This window comes from Corvus kubaryi, unplaced genomic scaffold (genome assembly GCF_017639235.1).
Source record: "Corvus kubaryi isolate FWS band 111438036 unplaced genomic scaffold, C.kubaryi_AGA036_p1.0 37396, whole genome shotgun sequence".
In the NCBI taxonomy this organism is placed as follows: domain Eukaryota; kingdom Metazoa; phylum Chordata; class Aves; order Passeriformes; family Corvidae; genus Corvus; species Corvus kubaryi.
In genome coordinates, this window is record NW_024581135.1 from 14,336,813 (window position 1) to 14,360,727 (window position 23,915).

The 23,915-nt window shown below is 48.6% G+C and overlaps 1 protein-coding gene across 1 annotated transcript in view; it reads right to left on the reverse strand.

Moving 5' to 3' along the window:
- Nucleotides 1–23,915, reverse strand: part of MARCHF4 (membrane associated ring-CH-type finger 4) — a 104,065-nt gene that overhangs the window by 21,003 nt on the left and 59,147 nt on the right. The window contains exons 3-4 of the mRNA XM_042040526.1: nucleotides 15,069–15,230; nucleotides 6,018–6,210 (exon numbers count right to left, since the gene is read on the reverse strand). Coding sequence (XP_041896460.1) covers nucleotides 6,018–6,210; nucleotides 15,069–15,230 — 355 coding nt within the window. The remainder of the gene's footprint in view (nucleotides 1–6,017; nucleotides 6,211–15,068; nucleotides 15,231–23,915) is intronic.

Sequence of the window (23,915 nt, forward strand, 5' to 3'; positions counted from 1 at the left end):
GACCTGAATGAAAACATCTGCTTTCCTTTTGAGGATTGGATCAATACAGATGAAGACCAAGACCCCGAAGACACCTCATTTCTCAGTTTCTCTTTATTTCACTGTGACTTTTGACTCCTAAATCCTTTAAATGCCGAGGGCCCAAGTGACCTGGCTAGATAACACCCCAAGGCTACTTCAGCCTGGCATTTCCTCTAGGAAGCAAAGCTCATTTCAAACAAAACCCCATTAGTCTTGGCAGGAAGCTTGAATTGTCACTGTTTCAAGGAAGCTCCATTAATTACTATTCCCACTGCACTATGAAAGATCAAATGCTGTGGATCAGTTTTAATTGGCTATTGATTTCTTATGTTATTACCTATGGTTGTGCTGAGATGCTGTCAGACGTGCTGGATGCTTCTGATTATTCTTTCTGGCAGCTAGGATTAAAAACAGCAGGCAGACATTTCCTGATCTGTAATGGATTGCCATGGTGTGCCAACAAGAATTGTCGGCTGAATGAATGGTCCTGCTCTGCCTGCCTTGTGCTGCTGAGCTGCAGTGCAGTCATGAAGGCAAATACCATCAGGGACCAGCCAGGGAAAGAGCAGGAAAAGCTTCAAAGAGCACGAGGATTTAGTGCTTGCAGAAGTGCACTGCTGTCAGCACCGAGGCAGGGTGAGCCAGGGAGCAGGGACCTGGCCACGGACCAAGCAGGAGTGCCCATCAGTCAGTGATCCAAGGAGAGGCAGATCAGATTACTTTTGCATTGCTGGGGATTATCCCCCAGCATGCCAGCCTCACAGCCTGCCTGTGTGATCCCAAGCAGGCCAGCACACACAAACCCTATGGGCACAGCCCTGCGCACACAGCCTGCTAACGGCCCTCCTGGGACACGTTTCTCCCTCGGAGCCCATCTGGGGATGCCTGAGCCTACTCTGTGACATGCTCTCATTAACTGGCAGAGTTCCTCCTTGTTTAACAGGAGATGCTTTCCTGTCCTCCTGACCCCAAACGACACCTTATTCTACAAATGTCGACTTCCCCTAATTGCACCTTGACAGAGAGAGAGGCAAATCCCTCCTTTCCCCTCCAAGGACCGTCATTTAATTAACAGGCAGGTATCTCTCAGGATTTACAGCCCAGCTCTAAGCTGCTACTCTCTCCATGCAGTAACTGAGTCCTCATTCCATTTATCTGTGCATTTCAATAACTGCATTTCTGCTAATCTCTCGCTATGCCAGCTTCCTGGATTTACCTCTCATGGACCATGGAGAGAGCAGTTAATCAAATGAACAGTCCCCATCTCACTTCTCATTCCCTTCATGGTTCCTGATCTCAGATGTCTGTGTTGTAGATGACTTCATAGCAGAGCAATACCTATGCTGGCACCATCACCAGTTTCTAGTTTAATCCAACTCTCATATCTGTCCTACAGACATGACGAGAGATAGCACAGATGAAAGAGAGATCAGAATCAAAGACATCGAGGCTGGCTGGATATCAAGAAGCATTTAATCTGTTCCTCCTTCTCAAACTGGGATCATCTCTCTGCAACCTGTTCTTGACATATGTTTTCTAACAGGTTCTTAAAAAAAATCCAGTACTGGAGGTTCCCACAAATCTCAAGCAATCTTTTCCAGTGCTTCCTGCCCTCCTATTAGATGTCTGAGAGCAAGGGGGAGAACAATGTTGAAAGGCCATCTTACACATCTTGCCCAGATGGACGTAGCTTCTGGTGCTTGGGGCCATACCATCTGTCCCGCTGGTCATGAGGAGCAGACTGGTTTTACTTTGGTTGTGGTTTTTGTTTTCATCATGGATGAAGAGGTAGCAAATGGTGTCTGTCCCTTCCAACTGTTTTTGTGGAGCATGCTAGGATCTAGAAAAGTCCAAAGAAAACTAGTATACTGAAGGTTAGTGACTGAGGGTGAAATCTAGACCCCTGGATTTTGTTGCATGGATCAATAGTCTCTGAGTTAACAGACATATTTTGAGAGTTCAGCTTGGAGATGATCTGACCATTTCAGAACAAATGAGGACAACAACAACCAAATGATCTGTGCTGAGGGAAAAATATGTGTGAGGAAGCAATCATGTCCCCACCTTTGACTCCGCACTGGTAAGATCAATGCTGCCATGGGATTGCCCATGTAAATTGTCACGGATATCTCTATCTTGGCAAATTGCTACCTAAATCCCTTACTGACTTGGTAGAGAGGACATCACACAAAACAGCTGGGCAATTGCTGACTAGGTGTGTATTTCCTGTCTGATGTCAGTCACACCTCTGCAGAGTTGGTGACTCTCCAGCTTTGAGACTCCCCAGTGCCAGAGGAAGGGTCCTGCTGAGCACCTCCAGTGACAGGGTGTATAAACCAGCCTCCTGAACAAGAGTCACTGGCTACCCAATGGATGTGAGACATCCAAGTACAACTGAAGTGCAAACTGGCAGGAACTACAAAGAAGCCCTCTTTCAGCATATCTGCTCTTTAGTAAGTATCTTGTCTTTCAAACCTCTACTCCTCTGCTAGTGAAAGAAAAGCTTGGGGGTCAAACTGGAGGAAGAAACAATTGAAATTCATACAGTTACTGTAGGACCTATGGTATAACATTCTGCTAGCTAAGGCTGCCCATCCTGTTACCAAAAAATGTATGGACAGTGTCTTACATTAAAAAAACCAAGTGTGGTAGAACTGAGTGCACCTAATATCCTGCTCTTTCCCCAAAACTGAGCATTTATTAGTTCCTAAATCTTTCCTACCCACCCACAGGCTAAGTAACAAAAGAGGAAAAGGTCTCTACCACAGAGGAGGAGACACTGAATTGCACAGACAGCAATCCAGTATTTCAAGATCTATTGCCACTATCCATGAGAGGTTTTATCCTGAACTTGCAGAAGTGGAACTAAAACCCACGGAGGAATAACAAGAGGCTTTGGGCCATGTTGGCAACCAGGAGCAGAACTTTCAATCTCCAGAGCTGCCTTTCACCATCTGTTGATCAAAAGACCCCGCATGAGGCAGCAAGGTTTGGAAGAAGATTAAGAGAAGGAGAAAAGCTGTTCCACAGTGAGGAACTCACTGCAAGCCTTCTAGGGAGACACTGCTGCATCCCTCACAGTTGCACAGTTAAAATGAATGAGGAATTCACCTCAGTTGTGGTGTTCATAGAATGGGTTGGGTTGGAAGGGACCTTAAAGATCATCTCATTCCAGCCTGCCTGCCTGCCTCGGGCAGGGACACCTCCCACTACTCCAGGTTGCTCAGAGCCCCATCCAGTGAGGCCTCAAACACTTCTAGCGATGGGGCACCCACAACTCCTCTGGGCAACCTGCTCCAGTGCCTCACCACACTCACAGCAAAGAACTTCTTGTTAATATCTAACCCTACTCTCTTTCAAATTAAAGCCATGACCTGTGTCCCATCACTACATGCCCTTGCCCTAAGTTCCTCTCCAGCTCTCTTGTAGGCCCCTTTACTCACTGGAAAGCTGTATCCCCAGACCCTTCTCCTCTCCAGGCTGAAAAACCCCAACAACCTCAGCCTGTCTTCATAGGAAAGAAATCCCTTTGATCACTCCTTTCCCCTGGCCCAACCTGGCCTTGCCTCTCAGTGGAACAGACCAGCCTTTTGGCTACTGCTTATGCAGCCCCCTGAAATCTGCAGGGCTGAGGGGAAGTCCCTCAGAAAAGAGAGCTGACCCCATCAACAGCCAGGGAGTCACAGCTCCCGCTGAAGATCTCATTGGTCACTGAGTTCGAACTGGGCAGAGGAGGAGGACGAGGTGGGGAGGAGAGTGAACTCACACTGTCAGCGTGTCAGTACTGCTCAGAGCTCATTTCCTCTCCACTCACTGCTGGGCCGGGAGCAGCAGCAGCAGCAACAGCAGCTGGGATTGAAAAGAGCAAGAACTGCACTATACAAGCAAGTTTTACACTGCAGGGTGGCAGGGGCAGACGGCTGGCAGCATGTGCATATGAGCCTTTCTACAGGAATGGAGACAGAGCTCATGTGCTCTAGAATATCCCCTCTCCTGGACGAGCATGGGTGGGCTGCCTGGCAGCACAGGCAGACGTGCTGCACACAGCCCAAGTGGAGCCAGCTCTGGGTAGTTGCTGAGTGCTGGGCAAGAGAACCCACGTACAGACATGTTAACTCACTGCATCTGTAATGCTTCCCACTGGCTTTTGAGTTTGTGGGAAAGCCAGCATGTCTGGCACCCCAGCTGTGCGGGAAGGAACATGAGACAAGGGGATGACCCAAGTCACGACTCTTGAAACGTTCCTGGGAATGGGATGTCTGCATGTTCTTTGGCTGGAAAAAAAAATCAAAGCTCCCAGCTGAGGGCATTACACTTAATGGTGACATCAGTGGAAATGCAAATAAACTTCTTTTTCCATCAGAGAAGGTGGAAAAGAGAAATAGAGGCAAGGTCCTTAGACAAATTAACAAAAAATTTTGAAAAATGAACCTCAAATCTGAATCTGTCTGCCCAGTTCCCCTTCAGTTCAAGGCTGGCATGGTTTGTTCTCTGCTATGTGGGAGGATTTAGTTCCTATTGACAGATGAGCTAATCAGTTCCCCTCAGCCCTTGAAGCTTTATCAAAGCCAGTTAATCATGTTACTGATGTCTGCCCAGGCCAGAGCTCTCCACTTCTGTCCCCTGCCAACAAGGTGACACATGTGCACACCACCACACATGCACAGGGATAATTTTTTTCCACTTTCAATTCCACCAGCAAGAGGACATCGCCTACTGTGCCAACACGTGGGTGCTTCCCACCTCTCTTTCACCCCCTTTGCCACCCTTTGATCCTGCGGAGATGTGGCAGCTCCACCAGCATCTCATGAAGGAGCAGGATGATCTCTACAGGCCAAGCTCACATCTCATTGCTAGCACAGTGATGGCAACAGTGGGAGGAATTGTCCTTAGTCTTGGCAGGCCCAAGTTCTGTGCTGGAAGGCTGCTGAGGCCAAGAGCCATATGAACCTGGATACCAGGGTGTGCAGTCCAGAATTCTGTCCCTGCCACTGGGTCTGTTTTACTTCTGTACCCAAATTTCACCAGTTGCTGCTCTGTCTTGCTTCTCCTGAGGGTGAAATGGGGGCTGTTCTTCTTCCCTCTGGAATGGCTCTATCCACACATACACATACCCGCATCGTCAAGAGGACTGCCTTTTCCCACTGAGTTTTGGGGGGCTTCTTCTAACTTCATACCAGTGATGGGAGGACCCAGCTTTCTGTTCCCTCTTTGCTTCCTGTCAGGGTCACTTGAACCGACAAGTTACCTCATGGCCTGTGCTCAGGTGCACACTGCTCAGGGGCACGTTTGCAGGTGGCTGGTGTTCACCAGTGTTTCAGGAGCTGCTGCAGGTATTGGCAGCTATGTCCCTCCATCCTGCAGGCCTGCACTGGTCCCACAGCATGAGCTCCCAGGGACACTCTGCTGGGGTCAGGCAGCTGCTGTGCTCTCTGGGCTTGTGCAGTGTGAGTGAGGCAGCTGCATCCTCAGACCTGCTCTGTACCAGCAACCTGACAAGGACCCCAGGCTGGCCCGTGACCTGGTTGGGACTTGAGCTCCAAGTTGGGCCAAAATAGGGGAAGCCACTCCTGCCTGGCAGAGAGACTGGGCTGGAGAGCCAAGGAGCTGTGTGTGGAGAGACCCTGCCATGCCCACTGTGGGGCAGTCCCTAAATTAGCTACTCCAGGAGGAAAGGAGTTTCTCTAAAGCTTTACATTCCCCAGCCTCCCCACCCACTAAATACTCCCACCCACTTCTTGCTCTGAAGAGACATCTGTTCCTCTCTGGCATTTCTGCAGGTCCCTCTGCCAGCCCAGCAGAAGAAACACTCTGGGGCTGCCCAGATGAGCTGAGATAACAGTGAAAAATGGGCCACAAAAGCAAAGAGGAGGAAAAGCTGTGGACACTCAATCCAAGCCAAACTGTATGGGCTGGCTCTCGATGCCACCTCCCACTCCTCTCCACAGGTGAGTGAGCCGGCGGCCGTGGCCGCGCTGTGAGATGCGATCACCCACCTATACAGACAATGTCCATGAAGCCGTACATTCCATAGCAGATCTGGAAGAGCAGGTCCTGGCGCTGCCACTTGGCTGAAGGACTGAAGGTCGACCAGATGAGCCACGAGATACTGGCGATGAGGAAGAGGGAACCCAGGATGGCCGCTGCTATCTGAACCTTCTCAATGACTGTCAGAGAGATGGCCTGCCACTGCATGGGGAGGGGACAAGAGGGAAGGAGGAAGGACAAAAGAGTAGAGATTAGTTACTTGGAGCACATAGCTGTTTTACACCATTGTGGTGGCTTTGGAGATCTCAAAGAGCACCTATGGGCATAGGACCTTTTACCCTGTCCACATCTGGGATGGAGCATGGCAGTTGTTCAATAGTGCATGGCCTTGGGTTTCTTGACAGCACTGCTGAAGAGGCAATGGAAAGAAATCCTGCATCTCACCAGGAAAGCACAACGACCTGAAGTGAGGCTGGATGAATGAGGGCAAGACACCAAAAATAACATCCCCATGACAGTAGATCTGTGATGGCCATCACAAACCAGAAAGTGCAGTTGCTCCCTCAAATAGAGGCCAGGCAGAATCCTCAACCAGGGTATCCTAGTACCATAAGTATCTCAAAGAGCCAAGCTTTCTTTTGAAGGCCTCACATGAGCTGGCTCTGAGCCACTTTGTGAGATCTGACATGATCACAGCCCTAGGTGGTATCTCACAGTGGCAATGCACATCCCACAGAACTCACTACAAACAACACAAGTTGCTGTGGTCAGGACACCCTGCATTTAGATGATGACATATTCAGGCTGTGTTCCAAGGTAAACGTCAATGCTTCTTCCTCAGAAAAATTAAAAAATAGAAATAACTCCCCCAAATCCATTCACTTTGTCAAATAGCTTTCTATAAGCTATGTTATAAATATTCTAAGCCTGGACTCCTCTCTGTCATCCAGAATAAAACCTCCCCACTCAGATTTACACTGCTGAGAAAACTGCCCTATAAAACCAAGAGCAGAAATTGGTGTCTTTAACAAGACTTGGGGATGTGGTCCATAGCATCTCCTGCAAATCAAAAAATCAAGCACATAAACAGGCTGAGGAGAGAGAGTCTCTCCTGGCATTGAAGTATATAGGGCACCTCTAGCTGTGAGATACATGCCCTTGAAATCACAGTGGGACTGGCAGGAGGATAAACAAAGATGGACTTCAGCCTCCTGCAGATACAGAGGATTCAGAAGAGTTGAAAATCTTCAGCCTAGATTCAGTCCAAATTCAGTGTTCCCATGAAGTGACATTCTTGTGAGACCTCAGCGCCCTGCATGTTTGTCAGACACATCCTAGGAAGGCAGGATCACCCAGCAAGCCTTGTCCCATCCTTCTGCAGTGCAAGAAGGGAGTTCAAGTACTGGGTAACCTCTTTAATGCCCAAGCCAGCCAGGAGTTAGCAATGTTTTTTGCAAGGACTTTCAAACCCTGACTGAAGGGTGAGAAGGAAAGAGGTGACTTGTGCTGGTACAGGCATTCATGACACTGATACCAGTCCAGTGACCAAACCCCTGAACCAAATGCACTCCCCTGAAAAAGGCTGCATTTGGAGAGGAGCAGACAACAGCTTCAGCTTGAGGCTGAGTTCTGCAGGTTGCAACTGGAAGGAGATTGCTCTGCCTCTGCCAGCCTTGCTCCTTGGCTTAAATCCTGCAAGGGCAGACAGCCCTCAAATTGTCTATCATGGATGTGCAGCATGAGTGAGGTGGGTGGTACCAGCTTATTTGGTAGTTGGCCACAGAAATGGCCACAGAGCTGCTAAGCAGAGAGAGAGCTTGCTCCCCCACTGAAGCAGGACTGGGCTCAGCTAAACCCAGTCTCCTCCCTGGGTGCAGCTACTCCAGTCCCCTTCCTGCCACCTGCCCCAGCAGCTGGCCCAGCCAAAGGCAAACACTGAGCACTGGGGACACTCAGTAATCTTTTCAACAGCCCATTCCCACTCTGCCACAGTCTGACCTGCTCCACGCCTCCACCAAATAAAACCACACATCTGGCCCTTTGTGCCACTGAGAAGGTCACACAGTGAACAGCTTGGAGGTCCCAACGCTGCAGGGGTGCTGGAGTCCACAGGAGAGGCACAATAGTGCAACTCCTCTCCCGACATAAAGCAGAGCAAAGGCCACCTAGCACCCATCACCCCCAAATCTGGCTTAGGAAGGTGGGATCACCAGCTCTGCCATCCTCCCATCAACTCTTCAGCTTTGTTCTCAACAGCACCATAAGCCAATGCAGGATGAATCTGCAAGCAGGGCCATTAGCCCAGAGCTCCAGGACTAAATTCATGTGGTGTGGAGGAAGCTTGGCTATTTGTGTGGGGCTGCACTTTTGTCCCTGCAGCTTTCCCCAGACCTCATCTCACCTTCCACTGCATGTGGGTGACTCTGAGGGAATGGGAGTGCCGGGAGCTGGGTGCACAGCCTGGTGCTGCGTGCGAAGGCTTTACTGCAGGCCTCTCACACTGACCCGCGTGCGCCTGTGCCAGCCAAATCATTCTGCATCATTTCTCTCTCTTGAGGAGGTAATGGACTGGCTCCTCACCATCTGTCTGGCACACTGCAAGGCCTCTGGTAGCAACAGGTCCTTCCAAGGTAGCAATTAGAGACAGGAAGAGAAAAAGGAGCTGTTTTCTACAACCAGAAGCCATGTACAACCAACACTACTGCTTTGCAGAGAAAGGGAGGCTTAGGTGTAACACTAAATACACTGTCAAAGGGGATGGGGCTCAGAGAACAGAGGAGTTATACCTGAGAGCAAACATGCAAACCTCAAACCCCGCTCCCCTTGGCTGGGAACAGAGCAGCTGAAACACTGGCAGGGACAGTGCCTGACACTTCTCAGCTGGCAGCCACTGCCGGGAGGTTCACTGTGGTGATAATGAAGAGCCTGGAGCCTGTCAGCTGTGCCAGGGGGTAGGAGGCTCTCCCCCTGCATCTGGCACTAAGTGACAATGACACACGCAGCAGCAGTCCTGACTCTGTTCAGAAGGTGGCACTGGGGTGTGATTACCCTCTGGCAAGGAGGTAAATGGGTCAAAGCTGAACATTGGGGAAAACAGCCAGCTTGTAGAAGAATTTAATATTTTCCAGGAAAAAAAAAGTAAGAAATAAATGTTGTATTTTCTCTCTGGCAACCCTGAGAACTGCAATTTAGCATCCTACATCAAGCTTGAGCCACTAATAACTAGTTATTATTTTTCATCTTTTAATTTCATTTTGCTACACATCTTAGCATATGAGGTTTGCACAGAGAAGAGAAAAGTGGGGAGACAGAAGATAGAGCCTGTTACCCCCGTGAGTGCTCAGACAGAAGGGTTCAAGAGCTGTTCAGAGCTGGAATGTGCTGATGAATTTCAGCTGCAGGAGCTGGGCTTGATGTGTCCCTGCACTGGTAGCCTTAGGATCTCACCTCAATCACAGCACAGTGTCGTTCAGATTTCATAACAGCCCTTAGAAAATCACCCCTTTTCCTAACCCCTCTCCACCTTCATTATGGCCAGCAGACCAGGGATTTGGCAGGTGACCCTGTCTGTCATCCTTGGGTCACCACTAGAGCTGTAAAGAGAGGTCTCAGCAACTCTGCAGTCCCTTTAGTGGCACACTTGAAACTCCCGAAGCTCTTTGTCTGAATGCCTGGCAGCAGACACAGCCCCCTCCCTCCAAATCTCCAGTTCAAATGTTCAAGCTCTAGCAAGATCACAACGTCAAGCAATCCCACCTTGTGGGGAGAGACCTAAAGCTGAGCCCTTCTCCCCACAGCTCATAATGACTCAAGCTCCTGGTAGCCACTTGAGCTGCACTGAAGTGCACCTTTAACAACTCAGCTCACCCAGGTTGTCAGTCAGGGATGTGACCTTTAGGCAGGTAGAAAGCTCTACAGATGCTCTGCCAGTGCTGAACAGAGCAGAACTAAGGACTTGGTGGTACCAAGCTTTAAAAGCTCCCGCAGGGTAACAGGAGCAGCTTTGTGAGCTCCAGATTCACAACGGCTTCAGGGCATGCCCAAGCAGCTCTTTGTGATGTTCTGCCACCCGTGCTGGAAAAGGGCTCCAATCCTCCAAACCATTCTGGAGAAGCTGTCTGGAGCTGTCTGTCTGTCCTCTGCTACCACCCACCTTGGCAAGTGCTTTGGCACACAACCCAGGTCTGCAGGTGCAAAACACCACTCTCAGACTGATTTCTCCAAGTTTCCCCATTTTGCTCAAATTGCAAAGCTCTGCAACCCAGATGCCTCAGAAAGGGCTTCTTAAGAGCCCAGGTCTGACATTTGTGATGACTTTAATCAGGGTCCAAGCTGGGACCAGCGCCTTCAAGTCATGTCACTCATTCTCTTGCACTGTTTCATAACCTGCAAGTCGTACTTGAAACAAACCTGTTTCCCTGTTTGCTTCAGTGTTTCTGCTTGGAGGCATTTGAGTGAAAACCTGCTAATGTAACACAGATGAATAATGGCATTACTATAGTATTTAAGGCCTGATCTGTATTTCTCTTTCTTTGGCACCTGCAGTCTATAAAGGTTCCCAAACAGCAGCATGAGCATATCCAAGGCAGATATTGCTTGTGGAAGATGTTTATGTCTTACTGCAGCAGCTTGCAAACAAGTCTGTTTGCTGGAAAAGCCTTCCTACTCTCCCCTGAGAGCTCCTCCATGCCTGCCTCAGGCAGTTCAGTTTATTTTTATTGCTGTACCTGACACATCCCCTTAATACGCATCATTAACATCCTGAGGTGTGCTAGTCAGCAATTTAATTCTCAGACCCAGGGTCACAAGCAAGAGGAGGCTTTTCCTAGAAGGTTGGAGAGGATCATTTCCAGCACTGCTTAGGTGTGGCTTTCCCCTTGCTGCTGTCCCGAGACCCTGACCATCCTCCTCAGTTATCTTCTGGACAATGGCTTTTTTTTTTTTAATAAATTTGCCAAGCAAAATTAAGCCACTGCTGTGGCATAGCTTCCCTGCTGTACATTTACAGATGCTGTGGCTTATTCAGATACTAGAAAAGCAGCAAGGAGGAGGGAGGGCCCATTAGGGCCATGCAACAGAAACGTGCAGTGATGAAAACCCCCCTCCTCCATGTGCCAGAGCATCTGGTGAGACTCAGGCTACAGCACTGGTATCCTGGAAAATTCCCGTTATAACACACAGGCCCTGAAGTCCCTCTTGCAGTGATTGCACCCATTGCTTGCAGGCTGCAGCTGAAGTTCAGCAGGGACCAGCAAAGCTCATACTCAACACAACTAATCCAGCAGGCTGGGACAGCCAGGAGACATCAGTAAACTTGCCTGAAGCTTTATAGTTCAGGATCTCAAGCTGAAGTTCAAACACCCTGTGAGCTCAGCCATTCTTGCTGATGTGATTGTCCTGATGAAGAGGCCATATAAGAGCACTCATCAGCTCCTAACAGAGCATCACCATGAACAAAACAGAGCCAGAGGAGAACAGAGACCAGATCCCAACCCCAGCACTGGATAACTGGGGATCTTTGGAGCTGAAACAGCTCACAGTGCAGGAAGAGTCAGAGAGAACAACTGTAAATCAGAGTTGAACTCCTCAAGACTGCAGACAGTTGTTCGGAAGGTTGTTTCAAACAGATTTTCTATTTGCTAAAATCAGAGCATGAGAGTGGATGTGGCTCAGGAGTGACTACAAAGGAGCTGTAGAAATTACATACACTGCAGAGTCCCATCAAGGCAGATACCTACTCCACTATGTATCACCACCAGAGTGCAGGCAGTACTATCACGTGCTTCTAAACCCCTGTGCCTTCAGGGTCTTTTTAAAATGGGTTTTACACAAATATTACAATGGAGGGAGGCATTTAAAGTCTCCAAGCCCATGACTCCCATCTTGGTGACTGGCAAACTGGAGAGCAGGAGAATGGGTTGGTGGATGGATGGATGGATGGATGAACAGAAAGACAAAAGTTCTGGATTTCCTGGTTGCTCACAGCTGATGGAATATTTTTGCTCATTTGCTGCCTGGCTGCTGCTTGGCAGGACACCTGCTGTGTTGTCCAACAACTTTAATCCCCCAGTCTCAGCAGGTTAGCAGTGTTGCTGCTTTAAGACCTTTGCTCTTAAATGCCTGCAATCCAGGGAGCAGGGAGTGGGGAGGGTTAATTTACAGAGATTAATTCTGCCAAAATAGCAGACTAAAGGTCTCTCTCTGGTATGAACCATCATAATAGCCAGGAGGCTGGAAGGAGCCTGTGTTAATTATGCATGAACCCGGCTGTAACTTCTCTGCCCACACCATGAGTCTCCAGACACATCTGGCCCATGCTGTGCTTCTAAGCACTCCAAAAAAATGTGCAGCAGATGTCAAAGCAGGCAGAGAAACATGCAGGCCCCATGTGGGTGTTGGATGTGCTGCTCTGCTCGGACCAACTGGACATGCTTCAGGGAGCCCAGGGTCTGCCAGCTGCCTGGATTTGGCTTCCCAGAAGCCTATCAGATGAGAGGACACAGGGGAGAGGTAGGCCATGTTGCTGGTTAGAATCTAGCCAGGCTCAGAGAATCACCCAAACAGGTTTCATTTGACAGGGACATGAGGTTTGTGTGGTCCTTGCCTGTATTATGGTTGGTCTGGAAAAAACAGATGATGTTGACTTCCTACAGCATTTGCCCTCCAAAAACTGTGCTTGAGAAATCCAGAGACTTCTTGTAAGAATAAAGCTGGGCCCAAGTTCCACATGTGGGGTGAAGACCAAGCAGAAATGACGCTCTTCCCACCTGCACATGCTGTGACTTTTTATGGGATACAGTGTTGGGGCATCGTAACTCCTGTGTCCTCTCTGCCTCCTTTTCCCAGCACCTCACCAGATGGTGAGAGCCACTGAGGCATGAGGCATTTGTAGTGATGGGTTATGGGGAGCTCAAGCCCTTAGTCCTGGTGGGAAGACCTGGCCAGGTGCATCAGCCAGTTCCCACAGGATTTTGCAAATTAATGCCAGTGTAGCATCTGCTTCCAAGCAGTGCCTTTGTGCTGGCACCAGACAGGGCACCCAGGCATGCAGCTGTAACTCTACACACTGCATTTATTCCAGACCAAGTGGCTTTTCACTCCAGTTGCTTCTTCCCATCCTCCAAATCTCCCAGTGCTTCTGTGAGAAGTGCTGTGAAGTCTAAGCCAGCAATGTGAAGGCTCCAAGCCCCAGATCTGCACAGTCCTCTGGGACCCTTCCTCCTGGAGCTGAGCTCTCTAACTCAGCTGTTTCTGCCACTCAGTTTTTGTGTTCATGACAAAGGCCAGCAGATCAGGCCACTTTCTGACAGGGAGCCCAGAGAGAGGGAAGCTTTGCACAAGCTCTGAAATGTGTGTGGGTGAGGTGGGAGCTTGTCCATGAACAGCTCCAACAAATTTTAGCTGAGTGAGGAACAGGAAGAAAGCCATTGACCCATTGCCCTGAGCCACCTGAAAGTGCAGAGCATTTGGAAGTCATTCATTAAAGGCAGCTCTGGAGACACAAGTGCTCACAAATTTGTACTCATAAACTTTCAGTGCTGCCTTGCATTGCACCCCCAACCTGAGACACAGGAAGCATTAGGGCGCTCATGGAGCAGCTTTCCAGAAATAAACAAAAGCTGCTTTGTCCACATCTCCCCTCCTGTGTTTCAATCTGCTCTGAGTTACTAGAGCCAAGAAATTAAAACATTCTGGGTCTGAGGCTTGGGATGGAACTACTGATCTCTCCAGCCCATGGCTCATGAAAAATTGAATCAGAAGCTGTAGGGACTCTCAGAGAGCAGTCATGTTTTTCCCTCCCCTCAGCAAAGTTTCCCCATGATGTCCCCCTAATTTCACTACTTCATTTAAGTCTGGAGTCCTAATGGGTTGTCCCTTTTCCCTCAATGTGGTTAGTGACCTCAGGCCTAGAAAAAACCACACAGAGACCGCAGTTTGAAAGAGAGAGCAGGAGTTTGCACTCCCCCACACCCCTGTACAACTGGGTACCATCACCAGCACTGTCCCTGCCTCCTGGTAGAGAGTGACCCGCAGAGGGCCAGGTGCTGGACAGACTGACATGACCGTGGGCTCTAAACCACTGTAATGCCTCTCCCATCCAGATGATGCTGATTAAGCAGTAGTGCCTGGATGTAATGTGCTTTCTTATGGCCAAGGCACTAATGGTGCTCAGCAAAGGCATGCAGCAATTAATGCATCTTCAGGCATTGCCCCCGCAATAAATCAATAGCTATTAAGGATAATTTATCCCATTTTTAATAGTCACACAGGTTTCTCCATTATGAATCCTGATTTTAAATCACCAGTCTGTACTGGGAGTTATTCAACTACAATGCTTTTGAACTCAGATAAGAAAGAAGGTGTGTCCTTGGATGACTTTCACAGCCACTTACATCAAGATGTGCTTTACCTGTTGTGTGCACATCTGCAAAAGTCCACCAAGAATCAGGCTTGGAGAGACCAGAGTATCAGAGTCAACACCTCTTGTGCCATGCCATGATTACGGAAGAGCAGTAAAGTAAGAAAGGTGGCGAGATCAGAGAGGAGAGCTCTAAAAAGCTTCTATCTGTCTCCTCCATCCCGCATGCCAACACAGGAGTCTCAGCAGGAGGAGATAAGGATTAATGGTGCAACTATAAACACATGGAGTCTCAACATACTGCTCAGTCACAGACTGCATGCTCTGTTGCAGCAAATCCCACAGTGGCTCTGTCCCTGCCTGCCCCTGGAGACAGAGGCATACCTGTGGTCTCCAGTGGATGAACACATTTGAATGGCTGTGAGGTGTTACAGCACTGTTGTGGAATTTTCAACAGGAGGCAATATAGGCAGTGAATACAGAAATTTCCAAGGACAGAAAGAGCAGACTCCCAAGGGATGCGCCCAGAACCACTGAGTAGAACATGGGGCCTCTTTGGACTAGCCCCCTGCAACCCTTTCTAAGTGTCTGAGACATGATCCCTGTGCACAGGGAGGGAAAACCACATAGGTAAAATCCACTTGCTCCCAGAAACAAAAATTGAAACAAGAATAAATAGACTTTGAAATGTCTCTAGTACCTTTACCTGCAGAGGGTTCTTTGTGCTTATGGCAATGACGTGATACTTGTAGTAACACAGCTCACAGCTCCAGCAGCCTCTCTCGCTAATCCATTTGATCAGACATGGCTGGTGCGTGCACTTCACAGATCCATCACATCGACACGGGCTCAGCAACTCCCCCTGAAAGAGACAGACAGCATCAGTAAGGCTTCCCTCCTCCCACAGGCACGGCACAGCACGGCACACGTGGCGCAGCATGGCACAAGATCCCTCACCCACCCGTGTGAACTTTCTTCCTTTTTACCTGGTTTGGCTCAGGCAATCATGCTGCCTCCATCCCTTTTCCCTCTAATAATGCTTGGCAGATGTGAGCTGAGACTGGCAGGGATGTAGTGGTCTCAGACACTGGGGTCTTACATGCCTTGTTGCCACTGAAGGAAAAGCTAGATGAGCACAGCTCTTACCAGACTCCAGAGAACCCACACTGACCCCAACCAGTGGACATGCCACTGGTTCACTGCTCAGGTTTCTATCTCTCTGCTACCAATTTTAGAAAGTGAAGTTGGTGGTGGGGATAGTTGTGAGACCACCTGCTGCAGACTGATGTCCTGCTCAGACCAGGGCAGCTTCCTCAAGCCCAGTCAGGAAAAAGGTCCTCAAATTTCTTCCCACTTTCCCCACGGTCCACTTTCCCCAGACAGCCATACTGGTGAATAGCTACAGGGCTGGCTATCTGCACCCTACAAGCAAGCAAGATGGAGAACAAATCGTGTCCTGGCTTGTGACACAGATGGTTATGAGTGGTGGCCGAAACACTGAACCTCCTGGCTTGCTCCCTTGTTTCTGGTGTAGCTTTTAACAGGGTATCCAGGAAAACCCCATATTATTCTGATCCATCTGCTATCATCCTGTTCACCATGGGACTAAATTCCTCTCTGCACACAAGCTCAGAAGCTCTTTACAGTTGTTTGCCATTGTCTATTTAGGTTAGAAGACAGCCATTACATTTTAGTCCTCACTGTTTAGTGTTTAAAAGCCACAGTATAGACTACAATAGTATATTTAGCTGTGCTCCAAGATTAAAAAGCTTTTAAAGGAAGAATAAGGATATATATGGGACAGAGGAGGCTGGATCATACTTTCAGCATTGGGGAGAAGATATTTGCTCTTATAGCCCCAGATCAGCTTCATCACTACCATGACAGAGCACCAGGATAACAGACACTGGCATTGGACACTGCTGGATATGGTAAAAGACATCCATGCCTTGGGTTATGAACCAGTTCCTGCTCTTGCTAACCCTGGGGGAAACTGTCTCAGCTTCTAGGTCACTACATCAGGTCTCAGGACCTGAGGAACTGAGGACCACACTGGGCAAGAGTGGTACTTCTTTTTACGAAACCTAATGCGAACATGTTAATCGTTTCATTTGTTTCAGCTAGGTGACCTAAAAATGTCATCTTTCATGAAATTTTAGCAAAACTGTAAATAACTGTTTATGTTACAAACCCAGCCTTGGCTCTACTTGTTACTTGTTTTCATTACATATTGGAGGGGATACAAAGGGAGAGGGGGAGAAAGGAGGGTTGTAGGCTCCGTGAACCTTTTCCACCTGGAAAGGGGTGACATGACAAACCAGAAGAAGGGAAGCAGGGAAGGAATAGATGGGAGAAAGGTGCATGTGGGAATGAGCACTGACATTTGGCATTCCAACTCCCCATGTGAGCTCCAGTTTGAGGGGCTCTGGTTTGGCTGTGTATGTTTGTGCCCTTTGCTGAGACTGGGGTGGGGCATCACCAGTGTGATAAGGAGCCCAGAAGAGCAGGTACTGCCAGACAGGATGCAAAAGGGGAGGGATCAGAGTTTGGCACAGCTCCTCTGCTTCCCTGCTCACCAAACCTCTGCCACACCAAGAGCCAGCCCGGTACAAGGACCGCTGCTCTGTGCCTCTGCTCTGCCCTTCTCATCTCAGTCCCTGGTGCCTTATTTTCTCAACAGCTTCACTCCTCAGCACACAAGTGTGGCCCCAGCACCAAGGAGGTTATGCAGAAACCTCCCAGCTCTGCAGCATCCCTGCCTTTCCACCTCGCTGCACACCAGGGTCTCTTGGAGGGCTCAAAATGGTGAGTGCAGGACCTGGGCTTTGTCTAACGAGCAGCTGGAGGCATTGATGATGAGGGATCAGGAATGGAGCAGAATGGAGCAGGAACTCAGAGCAACAACCTCCAGGCAGAGGCAGAGGGAAAACGCTGTAGCTACAGCCTGGACTCATGTTGGCTTCTGGGGCTCTGTAATAAATGAATCTGAGCTTCTCTCTTCAGAGCCAGGAGATGTTCATAGATGTCCTACAGCACCATGGGGACCCAGTCTCCCTCCCTAACGCAGGTGCTCAGACAGTCCTGCCAGCTCCTACAACCTCAGGATTCAACTGTGGAGATGAATCCCCCAGTAACTTGATTTTAGCAAATCTAGCAAAAACTCAATTTATCACATTTTCTCCAGCCCTCTGAAATACTACATCCTTGCATGTGGCACACAGCTATTTTTGCATACTGTGAAGCCCAATTCTGTCCACAGCAGGCATTTGTAAAACACTGCCACATGCACACACGCGCACATGCACTCCTGTACCAGCAGAAAAACAAACACCAGGGGCATATTAAAGGAATAAATCCTTTGTACAGCATAGGGGAAGGAGTCTCATTGCTGGCTGTACAGAGAGATCAGGACAGACCATCAGCTGTGATACACAGGAAGGTTTTACTGCAGAGTCCTCTGCCACTAAAAGCTACAGGAACACAAAAGCAAACCTGAAGTGAGACACAGATCACAATTAAGAGATGGAAGTTAAATCCCCATGCCCATTTCTGCAGGTTTGTAGAAGACGGCTCTGCACAACATATTCTCTCCAGTGCTCAAACAGCAGCATTCCCACCAATTCCCTTTGGGGACTGCTCTCCAAAAACCCTTTGAAGGAGCTATTTCCCTACTTCACAACACTTATTTTTGCAACTTCCCTTTGTAGAGTTATCATCACTGGGATGAGCCTAAGCAGCATTTTTCCTTTGTCAGCAACTAGTGAAGAAATGCTCCCCAACTGCAAGCTTCCTCCTCATCTTGCTCAGTACCATCTTGTTCTTCTGAAATACTCAAGTGTGCTTTGGATTCAGGGCACCTGCCTTTTATTTTTTTTGCTATTATTCAAAACTAAATTAGAAAAAAACAGAGTTAACAAAAAGGGAAGGGTGCTCTAACTCAGCCACTACCATTTCAACATAAGCATGTAAAACTCTTCCCTACTTCCGGAAAGAGTAATATATTAAGAAATTATATATAATATTCTTCCCTGTTTCTGGCTGTGATGGGAGCTTGTCTCGAGGAGCAGCAAGGGCAAGGCCAGGTTGAACTGGCTTTACCCTGAGGAGGGCAATACTGCTGGAGATGCACCGGTAATGCAGCTCTGCTCCAGCTCTGTCCTCTCCATCTGGATTCCCAATCTGTACCCGTTGCAATACATCCAAGTGGTTAATGATTATCTGGCCCCTGCTATTTAAAGCCTACTGGGAGGAGTGCTGAGAAAGGATGGGAAAAAAAATATTGCTGGTATGTGCTTGTGGTGCCTGGTATATCCAGGGAGAAAATAACCACGTCAGGAGCAGCGTCACCCCTGTTGAGTGCTGGTGGCAGTGTTTCACCTGGCTTTTATCTGTCATTTATCAGTGCTGGGAGCCCATCCACACATTGCTACCACAGCTGCAGCTGCTCACCCACCAGCACGCAGACGTGGGGTGTGTTTCCCAGGCCTGTTCTTTTAACTGCAAATCAAGTACAGCAAATTTCCGCCCAGTCTACTTTAAACAGGGCAGGGCTGGGGATGAGGGTGTCATTGGGACTGGATGTGGTTGGTCTTCTGGGTTGGCCCAGCTGTGCTGACCTACATCTGGTGCCTGGGCTGCTCCTGAGCACCAGTTCAGCTGGAAAGAGCCATGTTACCAGCATCCTGCTACCACAACCATTAAAGCAAACATTTTAAATGCCAGTGCAAGCTGTAGAGAAAACCAAGGTAGCTGATGGTGATCTTAAGACCTGCAGTTTTTCTTCACCTGTGCATTTTCCCTGTTCAGGTATGCAAAGTAGCACGAGCATCAGTCACAGGAGCAGTGCCCTGGGCCAGAGCAGGTCAATGAGAGGATGCTGAAAGAGTTGTCCCATCACAAGGGCTGCCATCTGTGTGTGTGTGTGTACATGCAGCTGCTGCTGCTCACACATCTGCATGCACACATCTGACTGCTAGCATTTATCTGAGTTTGTCTTGTTTGCAAAAGGAAGCCAGGGTCATTTAATTTCATATCTTCAGCTGTGTCTCCTAAATATACTTAAATCTTCACACTGAGTTTAAATGCAATGGGAAGTTTTATTATGGCAAATAAATGCCAAATGATTTCTGTATTAGGAACATAATTACGGACAAATTAAGTCCAATGGCAAAGAGAAGCCCATTGTTACAGAGCTGGTAAGCTTCAATAAATATGTACTAATGACCACTCTCTTCACACACTGACAAGAGCTGCCCTTCAATCCTTTTGAACTAAACACATGTTATTACCAGCATCTCAAATGCTTCCTCATGCATGTGCCAGCCACTGTGCCAGCCAGCAACAGGCAACAAGGGACATGGAACATCAGTGTGTATGTGTGTGTATATATACGCATTACATTGCATGAAATTCTCCAGCACTGGAGGAAATTGACACAGAGTGTGGACCCAGAGAGGACAGGACTTAGGTCTCCTGTGGTGTCAGGATAGCACAGGACATGGTTATGTATGGGGCTCTGGTGAGATGGCATTTCCCCAGGCACTTCAGCAGAGCTGGGTGCTGATCCCAATCTCCATCTTGGCAGCAACCAGCTGAGAGACTTTTCTTGACCCAGCTGGGGGAATACCCCAACTAGGCACTCCCTAATATCTGGAGAACCTATAGGAAAATCTATGCAAGTGATTATAAAAAGAAATCACGCAGACTGCCATCTCTGTGACCAGGACTGGCTCATCTCACAGCTCCCCTGCAAGACCTGGTATCCCTGTGGCATGCAGAGGCAGCACTGCCCATAGCAGGCAAGATCTGTGTGCCCTGGGGTGCTATGAGTACCCCCATCCCAACAGCAAGAGGAAATGCAGCCCCATAAAGGACTGGAGAAAAATCTAGCTCTGGACAATTGTTTCTGTTGCTCAGCTGTGATTTTAAACCTGTGGCTGCCTGGCTGAAGTCTTTGGTGTGTGACCCTGGCAGCTCCCTGGGTCAAGATCACGTCTCTGCAGGGCTCAGGTGTGGTAGAGGTGTGGGTCCCTCTGTAGGTCCCTCTGTCCCTTGGCACTACGAGGAAGCAGCCACAGCTGGGCATGTCAGGCTGGGGGCTCTGAGATGGGTGTGGTGGGGGCACAGCTCTGCTTTTTCATGGTTTTCTGCAATTTTTGATGGGTATTAGCTGTTCTGGCAGCCCAGTGAATGGAGCACTTACCTCTCACAGGACGATGAGAAATCCAGCAACAAGCCACAGGCATCTCTGCCTACGGGCTGGGAGTGAGCAGGCAGGGATCTCAGCTTTAGTGCACCCAGCAAAACCATTACACACCCCTCCAGGACCACCAGGGGTATTTTGGTGATGTCTGGGAGTGTGGGCGCTGGTCGGGAGAGGGATGTGTCTCACAAGGTCCTGAGCTGAAACACAATGTTTGTTCCACAGTGAGTCTTGTCTGAAAAGCCATCACGTCTGCAGAGCTCCTGATGCTCCAAAAACAACACAAATTGCCTTTCCGCCCACGGAGGCTGCTGCTGCTGCAGCACCTGCAAGGAGCACCGGGGCTGCCACCCCGTTCAGGCTTTTTCTGCACCTCTCTGAGGAAAACATGAAAGGCTGCAGCCACAGCTGCCAGGAGGGCAAGGTGGGACCTGCTTCGCATTCTCCTTCTGCTGGAAAACTCATCCCACCACTGCCACAAGAGACATGACTTCCCAGCTGAGCAGCTGATGCCCACAGCCTCTGGCTTTACCACAGACAAGGGAAATTTTAAGTTTTCTCTGCTCTTTCCCGTCTGCAGTGTTTTGTGCCTGTCACCACTGCTGAGACAGACAATGACAGAGGTGTCAGCTCAGAATTTGGGAGTGGGATGGAGAAGTGGGAAGGGAGACTTTCCATTTTCTGATCATTACCATTCCCCTTGGGGACTCTTTTGTCACTGCAGAGCTGAGGGACCATCACCTCATCTGGCTGCTCATCAGGGTAGGAATGAAGCTTGCCCATGTTTTAAGTCAAAACATGGTTTTTTTTGCTTGAAGCAGATGACTCAAGAGTCTCAGCTGTGCTGGAGGCAGACAGCGGGTCAAATCCCTGCACCCTCACGCCCAGCAACAGTGCAGGGATGTGGGGGAGAGGCATCTGACTGGTCCCATCTCAAGGCTGTGCCCTGGTCAGCAGAGAACAGCAAAGTCCCAAGAGGGCCCTGAGCTGCACCACTGCACCAGCCTTGCTCCTATTCTTGCCACCTCTGAGTGGGATGTTCCAAAGCAAGACCCCTCACTGCACTGTCCATGTGGCCCCAGGGGATCCCCATTGCTTATTAACAGGGATGGGTGCCACGTCGGAAAAGCCTGAGGGCAACCTCCACACTCCACCTTTCCCAACAGGGTAAGCAACAGTGCCACAGACTCAGCCAGGCAGGAGCAGCGATGGGTTTCCTCTGCACACAGATCATCTCTCAGCTCTGCCAGGGAGCAGGAAACAGGATGGCTTCTTTTCCTCCCATAATTGCTAAAACCTTAAAGGAGTTCTGCAGGGCAGGAGGGTGGGAGAGAGAAATGAAGACGAGGAATAAAATCTCATGAAGAAAAGAAAGAAGGAGGAAGAGGCTTGAGAAGTCCTGGGCGCAGAAAGCCCAGCGCATTAGAGGCAGCTCTGGCTCCCTCAGACAGGAGCCTTCGCTGCGGTGACTCATCCTGGGAGCAGTCTGGAGTGGTGGCTCTGCCCTCGCTCCTTCACTGATTTCCAGGGGAAGGTGATTGAAAACAGCTCTGCTGAGCTTAATGTGAACTGTCAGGGAGCTGGGGCGCATTTGACTTGGTAACAGAAGAGAAAACAGGAAAGTTGTTGAGTTTAATAAAAAATATTTGGACATGACCCAATCCCATTTCACTATAAAAAACAAACAAAAAAAGGACTTAATCTAGGCTGGGGCTGTTTCAGTATTTATATGACAGTAACTTAGTCATGTGTTTGCCCACAGCCTGGTACTGTCCAACAGCTCTGAGTGTTTCTTTGCCACCACTGGCAAAGGCCAAAGGCAGCTGGTTCAGGAAGGGCTGGGTGTCTCATGGCTTAACACCAATTCCCTTCAAAAGGGCAGAAAAAATGCATTTTTGTGAGAAACAGAGAATCACAGGGCATTTTATGTGCAATGAGCTATGGAGTCCTTTAACACCTGGTTTCAGGCCAGTGGAAGGTGAAGGGCAAAGAGCCATTCGACTTAAGTCCTGCTTGGCCAGCAAAGGGAGACAGCACAGAAAGGGATGCTGGGGATTGGTTCTCACCTGAGCCAACCACTGCAGCGCAAGTGAGAGGGAAGGACAGTCCCTAAGGGTCCCCGTAACTGAGAGGAAAGATGCTGAACTCCATCTCTGTGTGTGGGTCTTGCCAATAGACAGGCCCTTCTCAGAGGAGATTCCGCTGAACAGGAATCCAGACCCAGCAGTTTTCCTCAGAGCAAATGAGAGCAAATCAGAACCAGACAGTCCTCAGAGCAAACCAGTTCCTCAGCAAAGACAGGGACCTGCAAGCACTCCTGCCATGTTGTTGTTGCCACCAGCGAATCCATGGTGAAAAAGCTGAGACTGATCCTGAAAAATTGTTCCACTAGAACAAAGTCAAACCTTACCTGAAATACGGAATAAGAAATCAGGAATTAACTATCAACAGCGCAAGGAGCAGAGAGGTTGCAATATAAGGTATTTATTTGCTTTTCTCTCTACAGAAAGATTTTCACAAGAAAAATTACTTGACTTGTGTGTTCTACAGCCCACTTCATCCTAATGTCATTGAACACGTTTTTGATTAGCTGATTTAAGTAATTCTTACTAAATGTTGCTCAGTTGCAAGGAATCAAAAGGCAAGTGTCTCAAATATCACCTGCTGTGCCTCATCAGGTGTGATAATAGCACCGATTAAGTGAAGAGCCTTCAGTGCACAGAAATCACAGTGCTGCACATGTGAAATCAGGATACCTGAATACCCCATAGCACTCCGGTGTTGCAGCGAGTTCAGCTCCAGACTTGTCCTGAATACAGAGTGGAGCTGTTTCAGCATCCCAGAGAAGAAATGTCCTAGTCTGTAGCTCCTGGGCTTTCACCCAAAGTACTGAGGGCTTTAAGCTTCTGGAGATTTACCATAGACCACAACCCTTTCGTGAGCTAGAGCACTCTAGTTACTTCTGAAAAAGAAATTCACTGTTGTTTCACTCTGGCTCTTCTTAATTAAATTTGAAGTATTTCAGACAATACTTAGATTTATTCTGTGTGTGATACAAGAATGAATTCAATTTTTCTCCCTAGGATGCGATGCTGGGATAAATCTGATGCGATACCATGAAGTCAAACAACTCTTCAGCACAAATCAAGTACCCATAAGTTATAGCTTCTTGTAATAAATTTTCAACCAATTAAAGAGGGTTTTTTGGTTGGGTTTTTTTTTGGTACAAATGGCTTTTTCACTAGAGAAAGCCTCAGCTAAATAAAATTTTTCTAAATATACTTCTTTTTTTCATGGAAAAAAAAGATAGCAATTATTCCTTATTATCTCTAAGTTCAAAGTATA